The sequence below is a fragment of the Scatophagus argus genome, chromosome 6, assembly GCF_020382885.2.
Source record: "Scatophagus argus isolate fScaArg1 chromosome 6, fScaArg1.pri, whole genome shotgun sequence".
NCBI lineage: Eukaryota > Metazoa > Chordata > Actinopteri > Scatophagidae > Scatophagus > Scatophagus argus.
In genome coordinates this window covers 7,446,587-7,466,187 of record NC_058498.1, presented here as the reverse complement: position 1 = coordinate 7,466,187, position 19,601 = coordinate 7,446,587, and the positions used below count along the sequence as shown (strand labels likewise).

General features: G+C 41.8%; 3 protein-coding genes across 6 annotated transcripts in view; 1 reads left to right on the top strand and 2 right to left on the bottom strand.

The window, feature by feature from the left end:
• Positions 1 to 79: 79 nt before the first annotated feature.
• Positions 80 to 10,992, bottom strand: abhd8b (abhydrolase domain containing 8b). Of its 3 annotated transcripts, none has more exons than XM_046391193.1 (5): positions 10,900 to 10,992; positions 4,378 to 5,184; positions 3,294 to 3,464; positions 2,499 to 2,715; positions 80 to 1,952 (listed from the first exon to the last, which is right to left on the bottom strand). In XM_046391193.1, exons 1-5 carry the CDS (start codon positions 10,920 to 10,922, stop codon positions 1,698 to 1,700), a joined length of 1,473 nt encoding a protein of 490 aa, XP_046247149.1. In that variant the 5' UTR covers positions 10,923 to 10,992; the 3' UTR covers positions 80 to 1,697. The 3 variants fall into 3 exon arrangements, with proteins under 3 accessions (XP_046247149.1, XP_046247151.1, XP_046247152.1); XM_046391195.1 differs by lacking the exon at positions 10,900 to 10,992 and adding an exon at positions 8,548 to 8,961; XM_046391196.1 differs by lacking the exon at positions 10,900 to 10,992 and adding an exon at positions 6,374 to 6,685.
• dda1 (DET1 and DDB1 associated 1) lies at positions 10,423 to 14,261 on the top strand. 2 transcript variants are annotated; one of them, XM_046391198.1, is made up of 6 exons: positions 10,423 to 10,630; positions 10,709 to 10,781; positions 11,424 to 11,504; positions 11,730 to 11,781; positions 12,016 to 12,077; positions 12,240 to 14,261. In XM_046391198.1, the coding sequence occupies exons 2-6, from the start codon at positions 10,773 to 10,775 to the stop codon at positions 12,342 to 12,344; spliced, it is 309 nt and encodes a 102-aa protein (XP_046247154.1). In that variant the 5' UTR covers positions 10,423 to 10,630; positions 10,709 to 10,772; the 3' UTR covers positions 12,345 to 14,261. The 2 variants fall into 2 exon arrangements, with proteins under 2 accessions (XP_046247154.1, XP_046247155.1); XM_046391199.1 differs by having other exon boundaries at positions 10,423 to 10,781.
• A 1,219-nt stretch (positions 14,262 to 15,480) lies between these two features.
• The window catches only part of ano8b (anoctamin 8b), a 35,130-nt gene continuing 31,009 nt past the window's right edge, over positions 15,481 to 19,601 (bottom strand). Inside the window, exon 19 of the mRNA XM_046391183.1 lies at positions 15,481 to 19,347. Coding sequence (XP_046247139.1) covers positions 18,592 to 19,347 — 756 coding nt within the window. The 3' untranslated portion in view covers positions 15,481 to 18,591. The remainder of the gene's footprint in view (positions 19,348 to 19,601) is intronic.

The following is a 19,601-nucleotide window of genomic DNA, read 5'->3' as shown; positions in this document are numbered from 1 at the left end:
AGTGCACATCAAAGTTAAAGTCACTTTAAAGGAATCCAAGTTGAAATATTGTGAAATATAATACAAAAGAGAGCCGTCATGTTGTGGAAATCTCACAATAATTTACTTTTTGATCATCTTTAAATCAGCGGTTTGTGGAAATATTGTCAAAGGCAGTTACAGTTGCAAAATTTAAGACACGCAAGTTGTAACATCAACAGTTTCCCCAAATTCAGAACAGTCAAATAATAAAAAACAAACAAACAAACAAAAAACATCCATGAGCTTATTTCTCCAAAAATCTGTCACATTTTTCTCATCACCCTGATTCAGTTTCCTGCTAAAGTTTCTGTTAAAATCTCTAAATATCCATCAAGTACAATGTATAAAACATATATTCTAAGTATAAAAACCATCAAATACTACTGAATCCGAGAAAAAAAATCTGTGCGTAGTTCACGCTTTATACAAATTGATTCTCCTGCTCTTTCTGCCTAAGAGGCTCAGAGAATATTTGTTATAAACACCTGAACTACTGCAGCGTTGAGAACAAGTCTGCTAAAAATGTAAAGACGGACACGTTATTGTAGTGGTCAAAAACACAGTCACGGAGGATTTAATAGCTTCCTAAAGTCGAGTGTCTGCCTGTGAAGTTACAGCACAGAGATTCACAATAAACAGTAAAAGATACGGAGTTATGATGCACTGATGCAGTCTGCATGAGGACCTTCAGCTGTTGGCCTCTTACGAGCACACATCAGACTCAACAATACTTAAACATGAGCCAAAATACACTAAAATGCAGTTTTCCAGGTAAAAAACAAACAAACAAAAGAAAACAACATCGCAGAGTAGCATCGTTTAGGTGAGACATAAATGACTAATGAACTTCAAATTCACCACCTGCATTCACGTTTCTTATTTTGCAGGAAATGCAGGAACCAATAAAACAAGTGTTTTGTAACGCCACATGGAACTGATAACGTAGCCTGTCAGTGACTTTCAGTCGCTTGTTTTTGTTTTTGCACTCCTCTGATGTATCTCATTACAAGCCTTCTTACTTAACATCTTATTAAGTACATATGACTTCAGCAAAATCTTTGGCCCAATCTTTCAAGGTTAAGATTTGTTGCTGAGCCTCGGCTACTGCTTCATGAAGGACAGCGTAACAGGTGGTCAACCGGGAGAATGTTTCATACCATTTGTTTTATGTTTCTTCTCCACATTTTAGGAAAGACAAAAATCAGACCAGGCAATCAAGTGTTATCGTTTCTAAAACGTATCTGTCAGTATGGCAGGTGACACCTTTTAATTTGTCCTGCTTGACAACTTTTCATTTTCAGCTTCACCTTCATGGCTGCATGCTACTGTTTCCATCTCTTGCTCCACCCTGGCATCATCAACACCCTCCACCTCAAGGCACAGCTATGTATCTCCCCTGGTGTACGTTGAGGACAGGCAGCTGAAGAATTGGCCTCCCGCATCCAGTACCGGAGCTCCTTTTCCTCCGTCCTTCAGCTCAGCAGTTGACAGCAATCAAATTTGAATTTCCTGCTTTGCGTCACACCTTCGCTTGTCCAACTTTCAGCTGGACCATTTCAGACAAACTGGCTCAGCGTTCAGCTCAACAGCTAAAACCAGTTCAGATTATCAGGACCCACAAGATGCATGGCCACCCATGTTACCGTGACAACCACTGGAAGCATCTGCTTCAGTCTTCAGTCATTTATTGTTCTTGTTGTGTGTTGAGCGGTTGCAGGTCGGTCTTTAGAAGGGTCAGATGTGGCATTGGTGTTGTCAGATTGGGCTTTGGCGGTCTCTGGACGTGTTTTGGACTCTTTCTTTGGCAGTGGAGGCATGGCTGGCTCCCAGAGGAGGAACTCATGTAAGAGTGTGTTGACAGCCTCAGGACACTCCATCATGATCATGTGACTGCCATCTTCCAGGACCTTCAGGAAGGCCATTAGGAGGATCTGACAGAAAGTTGAAAGAAAAATCATCAAATTGTCAAGAATCAACATAATACTGCCACCAAATATTTTAATGGACTGGGCTGGTTGCCAACCTCTAAATTATTTTTGTTTTGTTGTTTTTTGGAAAAGTTTGGTTTCTAATTTTGTTCTCTGATTTTTTTCAGGGAGTGATTCTGCACAACAGTCCCTAAAGCTCAGGTAAACTCCTTAACTATGAATTTCTTCATAATACATTACTGTTGATCATTGCTGACAAAAGCATGAGGTGAACCCTCAATAACGCTCTAAGTTGTTACACGGTGAACTTGTTGGCAAACATTTGCCCATTTCCACATCCAGACTGAGAAACATCAGCATTTACTCTGTCCAACGGGTGCTAAAGTGCTCCATAGAGCTGAGGGGAACTGCAGAGGGAGGTGATCGTTTTCTGTGGTACACATTTGGTAGTTATTTGATCCCTTGTTAATATAAAATAACCAGTGTCTTTAGTGGGGTCAGTTTCCCAGCTGGACTCCTGGGCTTTGTTGATTAGAAAAGCCCATTCACCTCCGCCATGCGCTGGTCCTCTTCAACGGGAACGAACTTGTCGTGCATGCCGTGAACGAGCAGGACGGGCACCGTGAGCTCAGCGTGGTAGACCTCGTCCCCCTCAGGCCAGTACTGCCCGCTCATCATGGCGCGGAGCACAAAGGACGACACGTTGAAGGCATTGTTGTCTTTCAGCAGCTGCTTCTCTTTGGCACCCTGCCGAGCAAAGCCTGCCCTGTAGGGAGCAGAGCAGGGCAGATTTACCTGAATTACAAGTGCCTGAAAAAAACAAAAGGATCCCGATGACATTAAAATGCGGGTGAAATGAACACACGCTGTGCCACATGAAGGCAGAATTAGCACAAATATTGCACTTGACCTTAGCGAGCAAAATAAACCTGTTCATTTGACTAAAGCTGCTCGGCAGGTTGAGAGGTTAATATCAGGTCTTTGGACTGACGGACAGGATGCAGTCATTGTCTGGTGCTTCTCTGGGAAGTTTCTCATGGACGTTTTGTTTGTTTTTGCGCACCAAACATGATCATTTATATCCATTACTGTAATCCATGAAAGTTTAAAATTAAATTCTACTATATTTCCTAACCCCATATACAAACAATCAATTACACAAGATCGTTTAAATTAAACGTCTAATCTAATCTAACTTGATCAGACTGTGCACATGAAATAGCATAGGAGACCGATAATTTAGTGTCTGTAGCAGTTCATTTTATTCACGCCTACTACTTATGGACAAATGAATGAAAAACTAAATTTTTGTTCCTTTTCTTGTTGTGTTGCCGTCCATCTTACTTGAGAAAGCTCCAGGCTAGCAGAGGAGAGAGACAGTGAAGCACACAGGTGGGCAGGTTGAAGATGGAGCAGAGGCTGGGCTCCAGAGCTGTGGGACCACCTCCATTGATCATCACCATCTTGTGGATCTGTTCTGGATACTCGTGGGCCAGGAAGGTACAGAACGACACACTAGGCAAGCAGAACAGAAGGTTGGTTACAGTTTGCAGAAGAACCGGGTTAAGCATGCTGTTTGTGTTGTGGTAATCGTCTTTCATTTAGAACGTACGTATCTGAAAACTGTAATGTTGTCAATTCCAGCATTTTAGCATTCAGGTGTTTGGAGAACCTACGCATACACTCATAAAAGACATCAAAACAATGCAACACTGCAGTATTGAAAAGCTGCAGCAGTAGTATTGTACTGTCTAATGTAGTAAGTAACAAATCTCTCAAATGCTTATTTATGTTAATCAATAAAGGCTTCAGTCTGACAGAAGTTTGAGAGAAATAGCCATCACAATCCCCAACTGCCCAAAACCTTAAGCAACACAGTGTAACGTTTGCTAAAGTGATCACTATGGCTACAAGTTTCACTTACAAGACGAGTCTAAAAAGTTGTGTGTCGGCTACAAAGAAATATTCACCTAAAGGTCGCTAACCCAAGCTAACATTAGCCGCCATATGGCACTGGTCAGCCGTGCATTTTACTTCATATTGATTCACATTTTCATTTATAAGATCAAGATTGTGTTGGGTTTTTTTTTTCTTCTTTTAAACCTCAAGCAGTTTGGCTTTCGGACAGCATATGTACAACCATATCACTGAAAAAGCAGCAAACGCAGGAGCACTTTGGAAGCTGGAACCAGAAAATGTTTGGTTTTGAATGAGTGAAACAATGACAAAAACTGCTGTAGCTCAGTGCTCTGATACTGTTCTCTATGTAATTACATACACACACATGCACACACACACACACACACGACCAGGCCTCTCATACTGCTCAATATTATGAGCACAAAAACAGATACACATGCTGTTCTCACTTTAATTAATAATCATTTCAACTGTCTATTAAACTTAAATGTTGTGACGTTAAATTTACCCATAAGAATGTCCTATGAGGATATTCCTCTTGCGTGCATATCTCTTGAAGATAAGCCTCATATCCTCAGCCAAAGCATAGAAAGTGTATGCGGCAGCTATCTGTGGTGCCGAGCTGGCTCCATGACCTGCCAGGTCCGGAGCGATCACCTCATAGCCCAGCCTGGAAAAGAAGTCCAACTGGCTTCCCCAGATGTCCAGCGATCCTCCCACTCCGTGAATGAAGAACAGAGCCACGTCTGGATGTGTCCCTTTACAGGCCGATATCTTCCTCTCGCAGTCGATCACCACAGTGCGCTTGGGCTTCCGCCTGCGTTTCCTGAGCTGCTGTGACTGGTCGGTCTGATCGGCAGCATGTCTCTCTCCTGCTGCTCCCGGTTCAGATGTGCCGTTTTTTCCAGCAGTGGCAGACTCAGTCCTGGCCTCAGGGATGCAAACAGGCGGTGAGGAGTTACCACAGTCTGTGAGTTCAACCTCTACAGTGTTGTTTGTTTCTACATCTCCATTCTGGCTGTTTTTCAGCTCTGCACAAGCCCTGTCGCCCAAGTTCTCGATGAATAGCTGTCCGTTACGATATACTGTGATCTTTCGTTTGCAGCTGACACTCCCACCCTGCCCGGTGGGTTCCTCCACCACCGGCCGCTCGGGGATGATATGTCGAACTCGCAGGACGCGGCCCGGTTTCACTTCCACAAACTCGTAGCCATCAGCTGATTCTGAAGTTTCGACGGGAGCCACAGCGTTGGCCGACTTTGAGCTCAGGCAGCAGAGCAGACCCTCCATAAAGCTGGTCAGCATGGCTGCCAGTCTGTGGGGAATGCATTCACATACAAACACATAAACAAAACAAGGTGACAGAACACCAAAGGCAAATAAGTTAGAAAGTAACCACGTTTACAGGCAAGCACTCTATTTAAAACTACATAAACTACAAGGAGAGCAAAAACTAAATATCTCTAAGTGAAGCCTAATAATTTAGATTAATTATATTAGCTCTATGCACTATCAACTTCTAATCAGTTTGAATACATCAACACCTCAGCATCTTTCAGTGGTGGGCTGTATGTTTGTCTATTTAAGCCCCACTGAAAGATACATCCAAGGTCTGTTATTATTGTCCAATACTAAAATGTATTTTATGCTTTATATGCATTATATAAAAACAAACACATGCTGTGTATACCGTAAAAACTGAGAAATGTACAGTTAAAAAAACACACCAGCAATATACTGTGTAGTATACTTTGTGCATGTTGATTAATATGCAAAAAATGACCAGATGATGAAATCCGGCAACAATACTTTAAAAGTTTATGTTTTCCATATCTTTGGTGTCATTCTTTAATAACTTATAAATCTGAATCTTTGCATTTAAGCACTGTATACACTTACATTTAAAATATGTATACTGTATATCATTTACAGGGTAATTTAATGTTCCCCAAAATATCAGCATCTGCCTCAAAATCACTCTATTGCAATATCTTAGCAAGTTGTTTTTGACTTAATTAATTAAGTGGGAAGTGCCTGGGAAGCTCAAACGTAGCATTCAAAGAGGTAAACAAGTTCTTGTGCCTTTACAGTCTGTTACCTAATTACAACTCAAACCCTGGAGACTTTCTGTCAGAGGTAACTGAGCAGCACCTTCCCTCAGCGCAGACTCTGAAGGTATTAATAGACAGGGACAGTAATAGCTCCCTGGGTTAAAGCTGCCTGCCATGTGATGGCTCTGCGACCAGCACACACTGACAAACGACCGGTCAAAACCACAACAACAACCAAAACGAATACATTTTGAATCATTTTGAAGTATGACCGAGTAAGTTTGCAATAAAGCTAAATAATGGTTTTATTATCACTTTGGCGCAAATTAAGCTCACACAGCAACTTGAACAGCACTTGAACATACTCCCACACACATATAAATGACCTAAGTCGTGTTAGCCCTCATGTCTTGTGTAGGTAAGTGTAGTAATTTTTGAGTTTGAACAATTTACCATCGGAGAAGTAAATATCCAAAGGCTGGATGAGACTAATGTGGCATGTCTCAATCACACTTCAGGTGCAGTAATTGTCAGATGATTATCAGCCATGGCAACCACACAGCAGCCAGGCCTGGTCTGTGAGTCTCTCTGCTGCTGACATTATCCTGCCTTCCTGTTGCTCCTGTCCCTGCTGGAGGGGATTATACTCTGTCCGTCTAAGTCCACACAACGCAATCTGTCTATCTCGTCTCTGGACGAAAACAGAGTCGCACTGTGCGGCAGCAGTCTTGTGTGATTTGCTGCATATTTTTTCTGCGCTTGCAGACCATCAGCTTCTGCTTTTCATTCGGGGATTATGGACACAATGTAATACAGAATTTCTGCTTTGCTGGCTACTCTCGTGTCCATTCTGCTTATACTTGCACATCCTTTTTGTCCAAGCAGCAGTGTTGTACAGTGCTGTGTGGACTGACTGGAGGAGGCTGAGCAGGCCATTTTGATACCACTGAAGGTGACAGATTCACCTCCAGTGTTCAAAAGGCGTCCAATATCCAGGTGATATATGGGATTCTTTTTGTCTGTTGCTGACTGTCTGTGTCTTAGTGTCCAGTTACATAAAACAATGACACTCAGGATGCATCTTTAACCACCATGGACTAAACTAATCCAAACCCTTTTCTACCCTGGCAGACATTTATTCACACTGTGATGGTGAATACAGAGTCGGTGCTGCGTGGTAAAACTCTGCCCTGAAACACACTGAAACACTAAAACACAGATGATTTTTAGATATTCTTAAGGAAAAACTGACTGACTCACTGAGCAAAAGACGCTTCTTCAGTGTGGTGATGAAATCTGTCCAATCTACAGATGCAAATACATTTCTCATTTGTACCGCTCATTCATTCAGGCTGAACAGACAGCCTTAAAACATGTCTGTGATGGCAGTGATTTGTCCTCACCACAATAAACCAGACCTCAGTACTCTTTTGACAGGAGTACACTGCCTCTGTGCCTCCCTTTTTTTTTTTTTTTTTTTTTTAAATATTTTGTCAGTATATTTTTTACATACATCAAAATTCTTCCTGCTGCCATGTCAGACACCAGGGGGGCAGTTAGGGGTTAAGTGCCTCACTCCAGTCAGCCAACTAATTGGTGGGGGTGACACTTTGATCAATCACTCCAGCACACCCAAATTTTTCCTACCAGTCCAGGGGTGGAATTGAACCACAAGCTGCTTCTCAAACCTCTAAGCCACAGCAGCAACAAGTCCAGTCAATTTTATCTACATAGCCCATTACTGCTAGATACAAAGTGCTTTACAGTCTGTACAGCATACGAAACCCTCTGCCCTCTGAGCACTCGCAGTACTTGTTATTACTACTTATAATTTAAGCTTCAGTACAGTCTGTCTTTGAAATATGTCTTTCTTGGGGGTTTCTTGTATGGAAAGATGGAAAGAATGTGGCGTATGGTTCTCTATGTTACACATCTGAAGACAAACAGACCGTCACTTTTTAATTTAAATCTTAAATCTTCTTCACTATTTGTCTGTTTACATTTTGTTTATTGTCTTCTATTCATATACAATTTGTCGTTTTGTTCTTAATGACTGTTAAGCACTTTGGAAACCCGGTTTTTGAAAGGTGCAATATAAATAAAATTATTATTATTATTATTGCTGTATGCATGTAAACACAAGTGATGACAAACTCAGTAACTTCAAATGAAATAAATTAATCAAACAGCGCTTAATCCATCCACACGTTGATTAGAAGCACTGCATCTTTTTAGAGAATTAGAGCCAGTGCTCAGCAAAGTAAAATTCAATTCAAAATGCACATGTCTTCAGTGTGCCTTTCAAACAGGACGATTATCGTGGCCAAACAGCAAAAACACGGTCCCCATCTATTCACTATTAACAATAAAGTGAGGTGAACAGGCCGCTAGTCTGCCTGATACAACAAATGAGAAAAGCACCAGAGTAACTTCCTCCCCGCAGTCTATTCTGTTGATAAAGTGACATTTAATTTCAGAATTTTGTAACACTCAGTAACGCGTTTGTCTTGGTCAGCTGCAACGCAACGTGCAGCGACCTGTTGTGGTCTGTTATCAATAACGTGCATCATAAATAACAACAAAACAGCATAATTAAGAGGATAAAAACAGAAGTGCTCGGGGCCTACCTTTATATTCAAGAAAACTCGGCGTGAAATATGAACAGATTGATGCGGTTTTCTCATGAAGCATCGAGGAAGTAGGAGCGCAATAATCTGTTGCAGCCAATCCAATAATCTAATTTATGTGGATTGTGCTGCCCTGCAGGTAGCCTCCACATGGCGGACAGTGTCAGCCTGCCCACAGTGTGCAGGATCTTTCTGCGCTTCACAAGTAAGAACAAACATCTGTGGGCTCCAGCTCTCCTGCTCCACGTTGGAGCTTTGGAGACGGGATGTCAGGCTGTTTTTAACCCATCAGCTGAGGATGCGAATGGACCACCGTAAACACCGTAACCTCCCGGTTCAGTGTGCGGGTGTGAAAAGCTGCCCCCATGCGGCTGTGCGACGCGTTACAACCAGAGCGTGTGTTATTAGAAACACAAAACATTGGCCCACCTGGTTATTTAAAAAACAGTTTTGTAAATTATTGATTATGACAGACTCGGGCAGGTCATATTTGATTGTTTAGAAATATTATATGATAGTTTATTACATTAGTCTGTTTTCTTTTCCTTTCAGTTCATTCAGTGTTTTGGCCAAACTTTAGGAAATTTAGGAATTTTTTTTTTAATTGTTGGGTGGGCAGCACGAGCCTCTTTCTCTCTTCTCTTTCCTGTCTTCTTCTCTCCAGTCATCTCCTCTCATCTCCTAACAGTCACAAAATTATCTTTTGCATGACTCTTTACTAAAATGATCACAATCAATGATCATAAAGCCTGTGCACCCCTCATGTTACACTTTTTACTTTTGGCACTGATTGTGTCCACCTTCGTCAGTCAAGCAACAGCTGAGGTGGTCTACGAAGTGACAGTCTCCCTTAAAATCTGGTTCATTTGCTAAATCTGGTAAGGTAGTAGGCCTGTGTTGTTTCCTTACTCGAATGTCCTTTGACTGGTCAAGTTTGAAGCATTATTAATGTTATCATTATTTAGAATTTTAATATTTAAAGTCCTCCACAGTTCTCATCAAGTTTCCCTGTATTCCACATTGGCAATGAATATTCCCTCATCTTATCAGGATCCCATTCTGCAGCATCTGAAGAGGTGGCGCTTTGGCTGCTGTTGCTAGGTAACTATTGTAAGGAGTCCAGGAGGCAGAGGATGCCAGTGAGGTGAGAAAAGGGCACGGAAATCAAGACCCAGCAAACATAACCACTCAGCCTATTATAATTTAGGTCACCCTTTCAAATCAAAGTTTATCTTGACATCCTATCACGGTCATAAACCAGGATAACCTGATCATGATAACACCATACTGGTGTGCTGTTATGTAGAGTAGCTGAAAATAGTACGCACCTGGTTGTCAGAAAACATCAGAGAAGAGTATATTAATTTAGTCTATAATATCAGTGGATCTCCTGGTTTAAGGAATATCAAGCTTTCAGATGGATTTCAGTAACTGCCCCCTCACAAGATGACCCACACCCACTCAAAGTTAAAATGTGCCTTAATGCGTTACTTAACCAGATGACCTACCAGGGGTACCTGTGGTTTTCATATTTTGATCTTTGATCTTGGTCTAATTTTTCATTCAGCTGTATATTTTGTAGTTTTAATGACATATATGCTTAAACTTAAATAGGAATGAATTTAATAGAATAAGCCCTGTTAACTTTCCCATAGGTTTCATGGTGCACATGATAAAGATGAATGGAAATAAAAGCACTTTAGTCAAGGAGAGCTAAATACTCCACAGTAGCTGGTAAGGTTTCCTATAATGAAGAACAACATGTGGGAAAGCCTAATTTCCTTGTCAATGTTTTAGGGAGGGGTTAACAAATGTTCTGCTTAATGATTGGTGGTCAGGGAAACCTACCACCACGTGGGAGCAAGAGTAGACAAATGGGAGCCTTCGGGGGCGTGGTCACCGAAGCGTCGCTATCATCCAGCCATCATGCTAGTTGAAGAAGTCCCGTTTAACTAGCTTTGCTAATGATAACTTGGGTTGTTTTTGTCTGAGTATAGTGTAGTTTTTTCAGGAACATCGAGGTCTATAATGGAAACCACGACTTGCGTGTGAAGATCGTTGTTTTCTTTGCCAAGAGGACCTGGTAGGACAGCTATCACGGTTAAATAGCCCGTAAGCTAACGGCTAACTGTAACATACTCACACTGCCTGTCATCACCAGCACAACAGACGCCAAGCCAAGTCAGCAAGTCGGCGTTTCAACGTTAGACATTTCTTGAATTATCATGGAGAAGGTAATTATATCACTACGCCGGGGCTGTAACGTTAGTCTAAGCTGTATTGCGTTTGTCAGAGGACATACGGTAATAGCGAGCTAGCTAACTATGGGTAACAGAAAGCAGCTAGCCACACCTGCTTCTTGTGTTAGCATTCATTCACCAAGGCCAGGCCGGCATCGTTTTGTGCTCTGACCTGCTCAGCTTTTACGTGCTTATTTGAAACCACTTGCTGTGCACTATCTGACATCTTCACCTCCAGGTGGGAGGTTAATGGGGACGGTACAGGGACAGTAGACGGCCTGTTAGCGTGCTTGGGTTGTTAAGATGAGGGAACGCCCAGCATTGACTCAGTTGCCGGTGTCCTGCACCTTCAGTCATTTTCAGAGACTCTTCATTAGTGTTTTCGCCACCCTTCGCCTGTCTAATATCTGTTTCCGAACTATTTTCGCCTACATCGTTGCCAACCGCTGACTTGGACGCTTTTATGAACTGCCACAGGTGACGTTTGCTGTTTGCTAAATGTAGAATCTTTGTAGGGGGCAGATAGACTTGGGGCTCGCTATGTGTTTAGCGTTAGCTTAAATGCAAGACGAAAGAAGGGACAATGACTAAACCAGGTGTGTAGGGTATAATCATCACCTCAACCTGTTCCCACAGGCTGATTTCTTGAAAGGACTTCCTGTCTACAATAAGAGCAACTTCAGCAGGTTTCATGCGGACTCTGTTTGTAAAGCATCTGTAAGTATGCTATGCTAATATTTATCTCCTCAAACTGTAATTATTAACGACAATGAATATTTTCTGTGGTTAGGATGCTTAACGGTTGTCCAGATATGTGCCTCTACACACGACATATCACATAGAAACAAAAACGCCTGAATGTTTAAAATATACACAAAAAATGAATGAGGAGGATGCTCAACTGTGTGACCTTTTTGTGTCATTTCTTTTTTTTTTGTACAGAATCGAAGACCCTCTGTGTATCTTCCAACGCGTGAATACCCCTCTGAACAGAGTAAGTACCAAACTCTCGGGGCTCAAGGTCAGAACCATGGCAGTGTTACACCCGATAGTGGTAAATAATCTGTAAATTAAGCGAAGTGCTGTATTATCAGAAGCCATTGTAGCTGATCATCTAAATGCTTGTCACCCAAGGATAAACTGGCATTGCTTTGTGGAGAACGTGCTCTAAACTGATCAGCTGTAAACATATATTGTCAGTAATGTGCTGGCTGTGTTTGCCCTGCAGTTATTGTAACAGAGAAAACCAACATCCTCCTGCGTTACCTCCATCAGCAGTGGGACAAAAAGGTGAGCATGTGCAGTTCTTGAGAGTTCAATATCTAAATCTGACTTAACTTATGGACAGTATTGTTCTGTCGTTGAAATATCATTTAAAAGAAATTAAAGAAAATTAAATAAAAGAAAAGAAAATTTAAAACTTAACTGACCGCTCTGTTATCTTATCTACAGAATGCGGCAAAGAAAAGGGAACAGGAGCAAGGTGAGGGTGACAGCCCAGCACCCCCGAGGAAGATTGCCAGGACAGATAGCCAAGAGATGAATGAGGACTCATAAGAGAATGTGTATGTATGTGTGTGAGAGGGTGAGTGTGTGTGTGTTTGCATATGCAGGGTATAGTCAGGAAAAACAAAGGATAAACCCACCCTAATAAAGACTTCTGACCATTCCAGGATGACTTTCCTGGTATGAAAGTAAGAGCCATTCACAGAGAATTAGGGTAATTCCTGTCAACAAAGCAGCCATTCAGGCTGTAAAGACTGGACGCATGAAAATTGTGTATCCAGAAAAAAAAAAAAAAATCCAAAAAAAATCTCACTGTTAGTCACTGACACTGACTGAGCAGAGCCGTTGACAGAGAGGGAACTTTATTCTGGTGTTTGTTTTATTTATGCTGGCTATTCCCTGTGTGTGTCAGTAAACATGTCTTCGGTTGTACGTATTCTGAGCTGTGAGTGTTTATCGTGTGTTGTACTTTACTGTATGTGTGAGTTAAATGAATAGTGAAGAAAAAATGTCAGCGTAGATTTAAGACCAGAGATGGGCTTGACAGATAAAGTCAGACACTACACTTACAGTCTCATAAATGGTACATGACATGTGTAGCCTTCATTCACCTGGAGAGACTGTCCAGATTTGTGCAAAGATAACATTTTGTTACTGTTTTAATTTTATTCTAAATATTTTTGTTTATGTATGGCAATGAGCTTCCTGCCAGCCACAGTGCCCACCCTCTCAGTTTCACTGCCCACTCTGCAACCACATGGGGGCATTGCGACATTTCTCCACACTGTTTGAATCAACAGAACCAATGATCCACTGTGAAGAACAGCACAAAGTAGAAGCAACTCCTCCCGAATCCCTTAGATGTGTATTTGTGGTGAATTTGCATATCTTCATTCTATTCTGGGATTTGTGCTCATAGGATAAATGTTGTGTTGGTGTTTCTTAGAAATATTTTTACACCTAGCACCACATTTTGGCTTATCAAGGTTAGGAAAAATGGCATTTTGTACGAGTTAATGCTCTGCTTTCATCAGAGGATGTAAAAGAAAAAGAAGGAAAACGATTGTCAGTTGCACACGAAGGTAATGGGATAGATAATGAGTTAAATAATGTCTGGGAAAACGAAAAAGAATTCATTATGATGGTGTAAATAATTGCCACTAACACAACACACAAACATTAGTTTATCAAATGGAGTATCTTTGTGTCTGCCTTTTTGTAAAATGATACACACGTATAATACAGGCGATAGAAAGTTACCCTTGTGAAAGTAAAGCGCCCCTGTGCCCAGTGGATGTTACCTTGCCTTGCATGTTGAATGCTGGGTCTCCTATTCCTGGACCAGTAATAAAACTTAAGGGCTGTTGGAGCTGTGATGACATCTTGTGTGATTGTAGAAGCTATTAGCCTAAAGGCCTTACAAAATGTCATCCTGCTGCAGACCTTTTTGCCCAGGATAGCCGTACTGTTTGTCCCGTCTTTGTGACAGCCCTGTAAGGTTTTTGTCTGAGAGCTGGCACAGGTGAACGCGAGGGGGTTTGAAGAGGTGTTATATTTTCAGCCATAGGATGCACAATAAGCATGCACAGCAAAGTGCAGTCGCCATCCTGCCTTGTTCCTGAGATTCAGTTTGTATTGGTGTCTTATACTGTACAACACTGAATAAAGCTTTTTTTTAATGTTCTTATCACTGCCCAGCAGAGTCCCATCGAAGCCTCCTGTTCTTCCTGTCTTTTTTTTTTTGTTTTTTGTTTTTTTTTGTCAGTCGATGCTGCAGTGTGGTTTGACAGTGTGGTCAGACATCTCCCTGCCTACAGTGTAAATACCATCTGTTTCTGAAGCGTAAAACCACATTATGCTTCTGCTCAGATAGACTGTTCTAGAGCACCCTAAGCCTTGCCCCTTCTCGTGTGTTAGGTCGTATGTGTTCTTTTTAGCTTTGCTGGAATAAAACTGGATTTAAACCGGTTATTTGTCATGTGGTACTTCGAATTGATCATATGAAGTCCTTGTGGAAGGAGATTCTCATTTCGATCGTTGAAATCAATTGAGTGAGGAAAATTACCACCTTGTGGTTAGTTAAGTAGCAACTCACATCCACATCTGTCCAGATTCAAAGAGTTTAGTAAGAGGTATTAAAGGGCATAATTTCCAATGAGAAACTACAGACTATTTCTATGAACCATTACAGACAACCGATGAGAGCTTCATCACAAGCTCGTGGTGGACTACTGCTATGTGTCTATTAGTTTGTACGTTCATAAAGTGGAAGAAAAACAGAATTTTGTTGTATGTGTTCATTTTTGGCCTGTAAAGCTGATTCTGATAAAACACGAAGAAGCTACAAATTCTAAAATGTGGATGCTTCACATTCATCTTCAACCCAGCCTTTATGATATCACAGTGAATTTGACCCTGATAACCCTGATAATTAGTGTGTAATTCTTGAGTTATGGCCAAAAAATTGTTTGCCGAGGTCACGCTGATCTTTCACCACAAATTCCACTCAGTTGATCCTTGTGTCCAAGCGGATGTTTGGGCCAAATTTCAAGAAATTCCCTCTTGGCCTTCCTGAGATATCACTTTCACAAGAGACAACTCGAAACAAATAATGCATCCGTCCAGTGGTGGACTCGGGCTTGTGGAGTAAAGAAAAATCAAATAAAAAGGGAACCAGCACACAAAGGTGTGGTGCAGTTATTTTGAAGCACTTAAAAAACTCTGGGTTGTTGTTTTAGTTAGATTTAAAGTACTACAACTTCTACATCTCTGCGGTAAAAACAAGTAAATAACAAGTAACGATTTAAACAACTACTAATTATCTAGCATGTAAGGCAGCCTGTATGGCGCTGCATCGTGGTTTCTCCACTGGAAAGGCAACTTATTGGGTACTGCATTGCGGTTCTCCATTTTATGTGCTCCTTTGAGGGCATTTTACCATGTTTTATCCTCTAGAAGCGCACCACAGAGTGCACTGTGTTTTCTGCATGGGAGGGGCACCCCAAAGTACACTTTACCATGTTTTGTCCCCTGCAATGGCACCCCAGAGGGCACTTTGTCACTAACAAATAGGTCACAACACACAAAAGTACATTTGAAATAGTTTTATTAACTATTTTTCAGGTCTTACAAAAATATGACAAAATAAATTAAAAGAAATAAATAATCCCATTTTCCAGTATTTCTCTTTAAAAGATCTTTTTTTTTTTTTTGTACAGTGGTACATTGGAAGAGCGTATGATGTTCAGTAAGTGAGGCTTCCATGAAGATGTCTTATCTTAAACTGAGGTTAGAGTGAGATTTTAATGTAGCTGTGTTGAGAATCTCACCTGTTCAGATCCACTCTTAAAATCCAGAAAAAGACAGTACATTTACTAAATTCCCTTCTACTGGTTTCACGTTAGACTGATGGTGCTCATAAAGTCGAGACAAGCCCAAATCCTTAAAAGAAACATGGTTGCTCTGAAGGTGACTTACAGACAGCTGCAGTCCTCATGCATGGGATGCCTCTTGATGAAGCTTTCAGTGATGCCCCAAACTGCTCAAGATATGCTAATTTACCTCAACCAGTGTTTATTTAAAGACCCCCATAATAACCACATGCAGAATTTGTTGCTGCCAGCAAGAGTCCAAGGATGAAAGAAGTTGGTTAATGCTATCGATTTCTATTATATGAAGTTGTACTGTAAGTTTTCCCTGAATAAGGAGGAACTACATAACCGCGCATGACCTAAACTTCACCGCAATGTACCAGCATCAGAAAATGCCCTTAACTCTGCCTTTATCACCTTTACCTTGAAACTGGCTTGTTATTTTCCAGGCAAACGTTCACAGACTTTCAAACGATGGTATGTGCACTCGGTTGCATCATGGCGTCACTCATCCCTGAAATCCAAATGCTGCAAAATAAATGCTTTGCTGAGACTATACGTTCAGCTACGCTTACCATCCTGAGCCGCATCACGTGGTTTTTAACAATGAACAACACGTGAAACCGAGACATATTCAGTTTCCCTCAGCCTTGCACTTCTCATCTCTCATGAACAACGAAATCCAAATGTATAAAGGACATACTGTGGATTGACAGTAAAATGATACAAATTGATGTTTTGTGTATTCCTTATTGCATTTAATCTCAGTGATTTCTCTTTTTGTCTGTCTGTGGGAAGTACATTTTTGTATTTTCTGAATGGTGGATCGTACTTGCTGTAAAGTTATTACAGACACATGAAAGTAGCCAGGAAACGCGAAATCCTGTCTGAAACTCAGTGTCGTCGTTACCCCTAGAACAGAACAGACAAATTCTGTGAACACACAGCAGTGTTATTAATTTAAGTGTGAGTCAGGGGACAATCCTCACATTAAATATGAGGCAGGAGAGAGCCGAGAGTGAAAACTGGCACAAAGAAAAGATGCATAGAGTCTGGCTGGGGATAATACAGAAGGATTCGTGCTGTGGGTGGGAGAGTCAGTCTAGACTTTAAGTATTACATGTAAAGTCTCCTACAACTCAGTGTTATTGCCAAAATCCTTGCCAGAGTTGATGGTGTGGAAATGCATAGTTAATGTTTCTGTCTCTCAGCCTACAGTGTGACGGCCTGTGAAACTTTTCTTATTCTTTCCCTTCTCTAATGTCACCATAAAACATTTTCCTCTCGAAGTGCTCTTAAGCTGCAGCCTGACGCTCTTAATTTTGCTAACCCTGCTTTACACTCACGACTTCCCCATGCTGATGTTACGGGTAAAAATTCAATTGTGAATCAGAAGAAGTGTTCCAACATCAGATTTTGCTATGCAAATAAGCTCTGGCGCCACCTTCTGGAGATCCCGCAGAAGTGAAATACGGTTTAATGGGAGATTATGGCCTTGCTTACAACAGTAAAATAACTTCTACTATAAACAGTGTTGATGTACACTATTAACAGAACATACAGTACATACATCTTGGGTTAACAGTATAATCCGAAAAATACCACTTTGGTTAAAAAAGAAATTTGCCATTTACAGCACTGCGATAAAGCAGTGCAGCAAATGGTGTGTGTAAAAAAAGACATGGAGCTCAACATAAAAAAGAGCAACTATTGTTAAAAAAAAAAAAAAAAGAAAAATCCCGTAGTTGCTGAGGGGAGGGGCCGGTGAGTGGATAGCATGTGCTGTGTGAAAGGAGGGAATCAAAACAATCCAGCTTTTGCATAATGTTATGAGGCAGGCTGGTGTCGGGCCTCTCTCTCGCAGAGGAAGAGACGTTTCTATGCAGGGAGTAGGTGTTTAGTGCAAATGTTACTTCTTTAACTCTACGCTCGTTTGCCAAAGTCTGGTTGGAGTGTGTGAAATGGAGCACCATCTGTGTTTACAAGGCTCTCTACGGGCTTGGAAGGAGAACAGGCCTCCATTCTCCGTTTTCTCAAAATCACCTCTGTGTACTTTTGTTTTTTTATGTATTTATTTGTTTGTTTATTTTTTGCCTTTTTTCTTCTTTTTCTTTTGCTCTATTGGGAAAAATACTGGTATGTGACAGCTCGACCTACCAAAGTCTTTACTCCCTTTTTGGACAAATCTGCTACTGTCGCAGGATGGGGAGACGTGCGCAAAGCTCAGACATCACCTGTGCTTTGAAAATAAAGCTGGTGACATAATAGGGATGCTATTTAAGGGAGAATTTGGTCTGATAATGGATAAGAGTAATTAAAACACGGAATAATATTGCTTTTCCATTTTTCAATATAAAAGTGAAGGGCCCGAGAAATCCTCACAGTTAAAAATCAGACAATATCTACTGACCACTTGTGTTGTGACAGCTAAAAACACTCTCTCTAGTTATCTGATGTACAGTCTGTGATGCTTTCATACCACTGTATGCATTTCAAAGTATTTTTCCTCCTCAACAAGCTGTTATGTCTAAGTTGGAGGCCAGTGAGATGCTTACAATTTATGACTAGAAGAAATTAAGAAACACAGCTCTCTGCTTTAAAGGCTTAAAAATATTAGAAACGCAGCTCATGCATTTCTTGATGTATTGCAGACAAGGAAGGATTTGCATGTGTGTGTGTGTGTGTGTGTGTGTTCATTTGACATGATAGGAGGGCTTACGTCTTTCTTATAAAGCCTGTCTTTTTGTGTCAGCAAAAAAAGCAAACCAAACCAAAAAGTCACCTCTCATCAGTTTCATCTGTTCCTTTCTCTGCTCTACACGTAGCCTGTGACAGCACAGATGGTAGGTCAGGTCTTTCCTCACAGTAAACACATCACTTTGTCATTTGAGATGTAACCAACAACAAGTTTGTTCTCTACGGAGCTACTAGATTTTCGAACCAGTCGGGTCCAAGTCTGTTGAATGTCCGTTCTCTGATCCCTCCCCTCCAGGCGAGGGGATCTCGTCAGGAACGCCGTTCAAGTCAGACCTGGATGGTTGTCTTTCTGACGTGTGCGATGACGCTCCATCCCCGGATCTGGGCATCGCAGCCCCGTTCACACACGTCCCCCCCTCAGACTTCCCAAAGTTAAACAGTTTCCCAGGGTTGAAGGCTTTGCTGGGTGACTGAGAACGCTCCTGAGAGCTGCTACCTGATGAAGATGACGATGATGACGATGCTGATGAGGATGCTGTCGCTGTGGCGTTAGCGGCTGCGGTGGCAGCAGCGGAAGCCGCAGCTCCTTCCTTCTTATTCTCAGGTGACTTGAGGAATTTGAAGCTCAGGAAACCGGGCAGTTTTGGCTCACTTCCCGTGGGTGACTGAGGGGAGCGAGCGCCACCCGAGGAGAACTTACTCTGCAGGGGGATGATCTGTTTCAGCTTCATCACATTATTGTTGGCTAACAGAGAGCTGGGCCTCTTGGGCTTGTCCGACCCGCCGCCCCCTCCGCCTCCACTCCCAGGGCGTGACTTGCTGCTGTGACTTTTGTCGTGGTGGTGATCCCCGGAGGAGTCGCCCTTGCTGTCGTCCCGCTCCCTTTCCCTGCGGGCCATGTGCTCCGCCTGCCTCTGCCTCTCCTCCTCCTCCCTCTTCCTCCTCTGCAGCTGCTGGTAATGTTGCTGCGCCTGCCGTTCATGTTTCTGCACAGGAAGGGAAACATTCCCACAATGTACTCACTGGAATCAGCACTAACCCAGCTAACTGTTGTAGTACTGCAGTACTACCCATCTCACAAATCCCTGACTAAGAGTCATGCATCAGTGCTGCAGGGACCTCTACAGCCTCATCGTTTTCCTGTGTTCTGCAAATTGTGTTTCTTAAAAGTGCAGCTGCTAAAATGTCACCAGATGTTCAAGTAAATTATCTCCACAACGATACAGCATGTTTGGCTCCT

What these genes read in the sequence shown, in the direction of transcription:
- abhd8b (XM_046391193.1), bottom strand. Translation starts at nt 10,922, where the DNA reads ATGAATGCTAACACAAGAAGCAG. An exon ending in CTCATAGGACATTCTTATGG is followed by an intron (nt 3,465 to 4,377) that starts GTAAATTTAACG and finishes CTGCTTGCCTAG; the next exon opens with TGTGTCGTTCTGTACCTTCC. An exon ending in AGGACCAGCGCATGGCGGAG is followed by an intron (nt 1,953 to 2,498) that starts GTGAATGGGCTT and finishes ACTTTCTGTCAG; the next exon opens with ATCCTCCTAATGGCCTTCCT.
- dda1 (XM_046391198.1), top strand. An exon ending in TGAATACCCCTCTGAACAGA is followed by an intron (nt 11,782 to 12,015) that starts GTAAGTACCAAA and finishes TTTGCCCTGCAG; the next exon opens with TTATTGTAACAGAGAAAACC. An exon ending in ATCAGCAGTGGGACAAAAAG is followed by an intron (nt 12,078 to 12,239) that starts GTGAGCATGTGC and finishes TCTTATCTACAG; the next exon opens with AATGCGGCAAAGAAAAGGGA.